Source organism: Pygocentrus nattereri, chromosome 10 (assembly GCF_015220715.1).
Source record: "Pygocentrus nattereri isolate fPygNat1 chromosome 10, fPygNat1.pri, whole genome shotgun sequence".
NCBI lineage: Eukaryota > Metazoa > Chordata > Actinopteri > Characiformes > Serrasalmidae > Pygocentrus > Pygocentrus nattereri.
In genome coordinates, this window is record NC_051220.1 from 35,120,219 (window position 1) to 35,128,726 (window position 8,508).

The window sequence follows — 8,508 nt, forward strand, 5'->3', positions numbered from 1 at the left end:
TATGCCTATGACTCACAAGTGTGCAGTTTCATATTAATGCCATTTTAAAAAAACTAAATGTACACTATAATGTTTATACAAAACAGACATGCTTGTTATCACAGAGAACATCCAATTTAATGGATGTTTTAAGGAAGAAGGGGGAGTAAAATCCCTGCACATGGAAGATTTCATATGTTGTCTTTGGCAATTAAATGCCTATACATGGTGTGCCCTGAAGGGCCCATATTGTATAAACCAAATTTCCTTTGCTTCTTTGAAATAAAAGCTGTAGTTGTAGTATGTGAATGTTGTTAAAGTTTCAAATCATACTGATAAATCCCAAGTCTGTATGTGGAAAGTTGCAAAAACAGCCCGTTTTCAGTGCTCTGCATTTGTGTTGTCATGACAACTGAAAGTAATATATTTGCAAATATCCACCCATTCAGCTTACAGCCCATTAATGCTGAGGTTATAAGGAGTATTTCCATCCAGACTGCTTTTTAAACAAGGACCTATACAAGATAGCCAGTCAGAGCAGAGCTAATTTACATATATTAATGTTGAATGCACAGAAACAAAAACAGCGTGTTTAATTTGAAGAGATAACAATGGATTGAAAATGGATAATGTAAAAAATATTTTATACATTATTATTGTTATTTTATGTATCAAAAACAGAGTGTAAACCTGGGACAAAAATAAAATAGAAGAAATGTGTATGAAATGGCCTTTTTAAAGATATTACCGCTGTTGTATATAAATTATGGCACTATCAGTGACCATTTGAAATAAAAATGACACAATATCCTTGTGTACCTTCAGTTTGACCACAAGGCGGCAGTGTTGAGCTTTACCAAATCAGGCACTGTTGTCTGTCATCTTGTGTTCTAAGGTGAAAGTTTGTATCTGTTTGTTTAGAAATTGAAGATTCTTTGAGACAAACAGTAAAGAAGTCTTCATCATATGTCAAACAGAAGGCTAAATCTGTCCATCCCACAGAAGGCTCCACTTCACCTGCACAAGGTATGAATATTTTTAATTAGGAATGAATTTGTTGTTTTGGCAACAGAAAATACCACAAACTTTTAATCCTTTCCAGGTGAAGACACAGAGAAGAAGAAGAGTGGAAAGAAGATGATTGGCCCGAGTAAGGTATGTAGCATAATTTGTGCTATACATCTGTACACATTCAAAATCAAGCTCTCTTTTGTCTTTAAAGATTCCCAGCGAATCTGTAGGACAGAAATGTTTCAGTGGGGGTTTTCGTGCAGTATTTGTTTTAGTGACTCCTTACAAAATCACAATATATATATGTTGCAGCAATTGGAATCTGTCTGGATTTACATTACGGAAAAATATACAGTTTATTTCTATAGCGCGTAAATACATTGAAGAATAAAGACATTGCAGACATTTTAGCATTGCAGCCCATTGTCACCTTATAATAAAACACTGGTACAGTGTGATGCCAATGTACAACCCCAATTCCAATGAAGTTGAGACGTTGTGTAAAACATAAATAAAAACAGAATATGATGATTTGCAAATCCTTTTCAACCTATATTCAATTGAATACACTACAAAGACAAGATATTTAATGTTCAAACGGATAAACTTTATTGTTTTTTTGCAAATATTCACTCATTTTGAATTTGATGCCTGCAGCATGTTCCAAAGAAGTTGGGACAGGGGGGTGTTTACCACTGTGTTACATCACCTTTCCTTTTAAAAACACTCAGTAAGCGTTTGGGAACTGAGGACGCTAATTGTTGAAGCTTTGTAGGTGGAATTCTTTCCCATTCTTGCTTGATGTACAACTTCAGTTGCTCAACAGTCCGGGGTCTCCGTTGTCGTATTTTGCGCTTCATATTGCGCCCCACATTTTCAATGGGAGACAGGTCTGGACTGCAGGCAGGCCAGTCTAGTACCTGCACTCTTTTACTACGAAGCCACGCTGTTGTAAGAATGTGGCTTGGCATTGTCTTGCTGAAATAAGCAGGACGTCCCTGAAAAAGACGCTGCTTGGATGGCAGCATATGTTGCTCCAAAACCTGTATGTTCCTTTCAGCATTAATGGTGCCTTAACAGATGCCCAAGTTACCCATGCCATGGGCACTAACACACCCCCACACCATCAGAGATGCTGGCTTTTGAACTTTGCGCTGAAAACAACCTGGACAGTCCTTTTCCTCTTTGGCCCGGAGGACACGACATCCATGATTTCCAAAAACAGTCTGAAATGTGGACTCGTCTGACCACAGGACACTTTTCCATTTTGCGTCAGTCCATCTCAGATGAGCTCAGGCCCAGAGAAGCCGGCGGTGTTTCTGGGTGTTGTTGATATTCGGCTTTCGCTTTGCATGGCAGGGTTTTTTACTTGCATTTGTAGATGGAGCGACGAACTGTGTTCACTGACAGTGGTTTTCTGAAGTGTTCCTGAGCTCATCTGATAATATCTGTTATAGAATGATGTCAGTTTTTAATGCAGTACCGTCTGAGGGATCGAAGGTCCCGGGCATTCAGTGTTGGTTTTCTGCCTTGCTGCTTTCTTGCAGAGATTTCTCCAGATTCTCTGAATCTTTTGAGGATATTATGGACTGTAGATTGCACATTGAGAAATGTTCTTAAACTGTTGGACTATTTGCTCACGCAGTTGTTCACAAAGTGGTGAACGTCGCTCCCCATCCTTGCTTGTGAACGACTGAGCCTTTCAGGGATGCTCCCCTTTTACCCAATCATGACACTCACCTGTTTCCAATTAACCTGATCACCTGTGGAATGTTCCAAACAGGTCTTTTTTTTTTTTTTAGCATTCCTCAACTTTCCCAGTCTTATTGCCCCTTTTCCCAACTTCTTTGGAACGTGTTGCAGGCATCAAATTCAAAATGAGTGAATATTTGCAAAAAACAAAAAAAAAGTTTATCCATTTGAACATTAAATATCTTGTCTTTGTAGTGTATTCAATTGAATATAGGTTGAAAAGGATTTGCAAATCATCATATTGTGTTTTTGTCTTACACAACGTCCCAACTTCATTGGAATTGGGGTTGTATTTTTAACAATTATCTACCAAAATAAGCACCTGAGCAGTGGAGCCGGTGGAACATGTGTACCCCATTTTTATTAGATGGGAACAAATACCAGTTTGTTTTAATGAAAATATTACTTCCAGTGCAAAGAATTATGTGAGCATGAGATTAGAGTTATCATTTTCATGTAATTTAATAAACCTCTCACCTGTGACTGAGATCAATGAAATTGGAACACTTTTTGCTGAAATATTTATTCATTTAAGATGGAAAAACTCCAAAACACAGTTTTCTCTAATTATGTCAAAAATGTGTTCATTTCCTGAGATTTTGAAGGATTATGCTTAAATAATGGCTTACAAGACATTTCAACAATGATAACAGTAAATGTAGCTGTATAGGTCTTCATCATTATATATCTATATCATTAGACATGTACATGAGCCAAAAGAGCCCCACCCCCCAGTCACTCAAAATCAGGCACCCATGCCTGCCAGTGTGATTCAACATCTTTGTGCATCTTTGTTATTTGTATTAATAAATTCTGCCTTTTTTCTATGTCTGATTTAATTGTATGCACTACTTTATTTCGCCATTTCACAGTCAGTTTCTATTCACAGCCTCCGAGCACTGTGTCCAAGCAATACCCGGAGGATGACCCTGACTACTGCGTGTGGGTGCCTCCAGCAGGTACTCTATCAGTCATACCAGCACCCTTTCTTAAACCTCTTGTTAAGTCTTTCTATGTTCTGGAAATGCATAAATTAATGCTGGAGGCAAGGACCGTTCCTTCTCCTACTCCCCCTACAAGGTTCTTCTTTGCATAAGGCGTGTTAGGATTCAGTGAGTGCAAGATCATTCATACTTGGATCCTAATTTTTGATCTGAAGACTCTTCAAACACTGTTTTGACACGTCTTGTGCCCAGCCCAGAAATTCTTTCACCCAGGGTAATCCCTGAGTTGACGGGCCAGACTGGAAAACTAGAAAAAGAAGGGAGAGAGGAGGAATAACACAGCTGGAGGAACTAGTCTGGAGAAACCAAGTATTTGCACAGCATTTTTGGTCAGGGCCAAAGAATTCACATCAAAGCCACGGAGTTATGAGATAAAGTCTTCCTTCCTTAGTGAATGTGGATTAATGTCAGCCAGAAGCTTTTTGCTTGGTATGCGAATGCAGGCCATGATCACTCTGACATTAAAGCTGACCCAATAGAGAAAGTAATGGCCTTCATTACACCATTGTATTAGCCATATGGTCTTTCATCACTCCATGGTAAGATAAGCATTTAACATTTGAGAGCTTGTGCAATAAAACTGCAAATAGCCATAATGAGTGTTGTTTGAACAATCTACTAACAAGGAACATTTGCTGTTCTACTTCAGAAGTTTCCATTAAACATTTTTGATTTGCTTCCATCTACAGCCAAGAATGTGTAACACATGGGTCCAAGATTGCTTCTTATCAGTGATTATTTTTTATTAATTTTATAAATCAAAAATCTTACAATCCAAGTACTTACCATTTTCAAAGAAAATCTAACAATGAAGGAGAACACTGAGGCAGTAATAAAGCCTAACAATGCATATATTTCTTAGGAAGCTAAAATCTTTTTTCTGTGAATTTATCTATTGTCTTACTTTCTACACCTTCTAATTTAAATTGTTACTTGCTTCTTCATTTGCTTTTTCCATTCTTTTTAAAGTTTTAAAAATGAGGATAGGTTTGTCTGTCTGCTCAACAATTACTGGTCTTCCACTCAGGCCACTGGTTGCAACAGCAAACAAACTCACATGCTATAATTAATGAATACTATCCCTCCACTTGGCCCTTGAGTTGTTGCCCGGGTCACTGTTATTGCCCTAGATGTTGGCCTGTCCTGAGGCCATCTAGTCTTGTGATCTTGACGTGATATGAATGTGACCTTGTAACTACCATGCACATCTGGGAACAACTTATTAAACTTATTTTGGTGCTGAGTTGTGACGAATCCCACACAAACAAGGGTGTGCGGCCTTTAAAACCTGCCCACAAATTCCATGCTCTTTTAACTCCTGGCGTGCAGTGAATAACGCAAGGAAAAAAAGATGACTGTATCGTTAGTTAAGGGAACTGTTTTTTTCTGAATTTTCCATTGCAAAAGGTAATGTCTCTTTTTACTGGATGTAATGTGCTGTTTACACACATGACTTGCACTGATGACACTTATTAGGGAGTGACTCGCTTTGTAACTTGTGTTACATCGATGGGCTGACCATCAGACAGTTTTGTCAAGCACACCATTGATCCCTACTTTTAAGAGGCATTGTAGTAGATTCACAAAGATTCACAATCAGCTTATTTCCACCCTAATAAGTTTAGATTCTCATCTACATTTGGCTGATAGTGTCTCATGTATGTCCCCCAGTTACAAGATTACATCTAGCCTGCAAAAGTCAATGCCATCAAGGTGACCAACATGCATTTCCATTGAGCCATGAGGACACGATGCATATTTATTTTCTCGTGTGTGTTTTTTCTTTTCTTTTTTTATAATTGTTTTATGATGTTTCATTCATTGTCGTATGGATGTTTATGGCATTATAAATTGCCATTCAGTGACTAATAATATTGATTCAATTCAACAGAGTTTAAACAAAGCATGGCCTCTATATTTTGTGAAGTGTGTCCTCTGAAGGTCCTACAATGTAAAGTGACCACTCTTTATTGTTCTTTGTTTGAACAGGTCAGACTGGTGACGGTCGGACTCATCTTAACGACAAATACGGCTACTGAGAGCAGGATGCAGAAGTTCCTGTCCAACAGGGGTAACTCCACCTAAATATGTAAAAAAAATAATAAATAAATAAATGGCTACATTTCCTTGAAACTTTGCTTGGACGGATTAAGAAGGCTCCAGCCCTTTGTGGATGAGAAGGGCACTGTGAGTGAGAGTGAGTTTTCAGGCATTCACGGGTTTGACCAACTGTTTGCACTTGTCTGGTGTGTTCTCTTCTCTGTGCACTTCCAGAGAAGAGTGGAACTGGATTTTAGGAATGAGACAGATCACACAGACTGCAGAAACTCAAAACGAGGCTCAAAACGATATTTGTTTAGAAGATGAGCAAACAGGTTTTAAAATGTTTGGGCTGAAAATACACGATTCGTGATGTCCTGTGTCTCTAAAGTGGTCTTGGGGGATGTGTTTGAGTAAATTGGATAATACGACCTCAGTGGGGCAGTTGTCTAATCGCAGTGTACCTGATCTCATATTGGAGAGTTAGGCCTGTAACAGTTAAAACAATCGCCTGATCAGTTGTTTTAGATGAGCTCAGTTGTTAGGTATTCACAATCGTATAGTCGCTGCAGCAACAAAACCTTGTCCATTTTTCTCATTTTTTTACATTTTTGCACAATTTGAAAACTCCAATTGCCTTTTACGTAAAAAAAAAAAAAGTATGGATTAACAGAAATGTTCCAGATTTACTTGGAAATCCAAGATCTGTTAAAGGGAGTGCCACCAGTCTTTCATCATTTCTGCATAATGTAGTCGTAATGTAAACAGTCATTCAGAGTGACTTGATGTGAACAGATGTTCTGTTCCAGAGAAACTTACAAAGTCAGAATTTCGTCAAAACAGTGGAGAAGAATGGAATGCTTTAAAAACATACACAGAATTGTTTATGAATGCATTACCTGGTGCCTGAAATGTTTTTACGATAGTTTTGAGAAGCTTTTGGCTTAAAACACATTTTACTTAATCCATTAATCGCAGAGAGGAACATGCAGAATGTTCTAAGGCATAATAATCACCAAATAAAGCTTATTTTTTCAGATTTACTACAATTTCACTATCATCAACATTACACACAAACTCATATGTAGGTTCAGTAGTCATTTTGAACAGTAAATGAACAGCTGTATTTGCATTATGGTTTTAGTAGACATCATAAGCCCTGGTTCCTATCTTTGCCATTATAAAGATATTACATCAAACCACTCACAATGACTTTGTTTACGTTTGAATGAATTAACTATGGAGAAATTTTGAAGGAAAAAAAAAAACAGGTTCAATTAAGAAATTTTCTTCCTTATTCTGTAAAGTTAGCATTTTGAAAATGTGCAATTTTGTTTTTACATCACAACAAATAATGTAAATTCAGGGCATTTTCATCAGTCGAGTTCTGGAAAATTCATGTGCAGAGAATGTTCATGTTTTTTGGCCCATGTGCATCGTATGAAAACAAGTTTTAACTTCTGACTTGGTGCTGTAACATCTAAGAGGGCAGCAGAGAGTAAGGCTTGTTTATTTGAGCTTAAGCTAGGTCTGTCCTCAGTTGGGAGCTATTAAGTATCAACAGCAATTAACTGTTAACTAAAATGTGGTGATCGTGACAGGCCTATGGACAGACTTGGCTAAAATAAGCCCAAAGCCAACTAACTGACAATTCCTGCTTTGGTCCTTTAAGAATATGGGACTTTTTTATATATAGACACACTTCTATCATTAGTACTTTAAGCAGCAGCTGCTGCTCCTGGATCAGTTTAACAGGCTTATGCATGCTCAGTGTTGACTCCATGCACTGTCCCAGGTCACTCTCAGTGTAACACTAGCCTTCCTGGTGAGTTCTCTAAGCCTATCTGTGATGGGAGCAGTGAGTCCTCCTGCTCGATCTGGCTCCGCGTATGGCTTGTTACCTTTTTGGAGAAAGGGCAGTGGAGAGAGGGGGAGTTTATTCACCAGCCATCTGGACACTTGCTCTGCTTTCTGGGATTGAGAGCAAGCTGTTAATGAATCAAGTGGCACACAGTGTTGGGGTGGTGTACGTTGTGTGCGTGTGTTCCCTTTACGTGATATTAATGAAGAGTGACTCAGCGTTGAGGAGGTGTGTTAAAGTGAGTGTGTTGTTTTGTCCAGGGGGAGATTAGGGCCTCCCACAAACTTCACAGTTCTGTAACTCTTTTGTTTCTGTCTTGTTCTTTTAGCCCTTCATTTCAATGTTGTTTTGTTTTGGACAGAATGATACAGATGTGTATTTTATATTGTTCTTTTGTAAAATAAATATCAATGTAGTTATCAAACATCCATTTTTGTTTGAGTATGGTTATAGAATATATACACTCCTGGGCAAAAAAAAATGGTCCAAGCCCAAAATGCAAAACATTAAGCTTTTTAATGGTCAACAAACAAGTAGATAAAGTAGTTTGTGTAAGAGTTTGCAGACAGTTAGTGTTTGTGAGACCAAATAGTCTCTATAGGGTTTAAATCTGGACTCTGACCAGCCCAAAATCATCATTGAGAACCATTGAATTTTGGGTTTGGCCCATTTTTTTTTTTTTTTTTTTTGTCCAGGAGTGTGAATTTTTCAGTTTTTAGTGCATCCACCCTTTACCTTTAGTATGGTTTTCATTGTTTTTTGGAGACTTGCTTTCTGTTCCCCAAAGAAAACTGCAGGGATTTTTTTTCCACACCTCCAAAAGTTCAGTTTTAGAAGTTGGTTGTGTTTTCTGCTTCTCAC

At 38.0% G+C, this 8,508-nt stretch overlaps 1 protein-coding gene across 1 annotated transcript in view; it reads left to right on the plus strand.

Moving 5' to 3' along the window:
- LOC108423461 (solute carrier family 4 member 1 adaptor protein) overlaps nucleotides 1–8,075 on the plus strand; it is a 14,529-nt gene extending 6,454 nt beyond the window's left edge. Inside the window, exons 11-14 of the mRNA XM_017690768.2 lie at nucleotides 901–1,005; nucleotides 1,082–1,134; nucleotides 3,632–3,701; nucleotides 5,736–8,075. Of these exons, the coding sequence (XP_017546257.2) occupies nucleotides 901–1,005; nucleotides 1,082–1,134; nucleotides 3,632–3,701; nucleotides 5,736–5,785 (278 nt within the window). The 3' untranslated portion in view covers nucleotides 5,786–8,075. The remainder of the gene's footprint in view (nucleotides 1–900; nucleotides 1,006–1,081; nucleotides 1,135–3,631; nucleotides 3,702–5,735) is intronic.
- The last annotated feature ends 433 nt before the right edge of the window (nucleotides 8,076–8,508 follow it).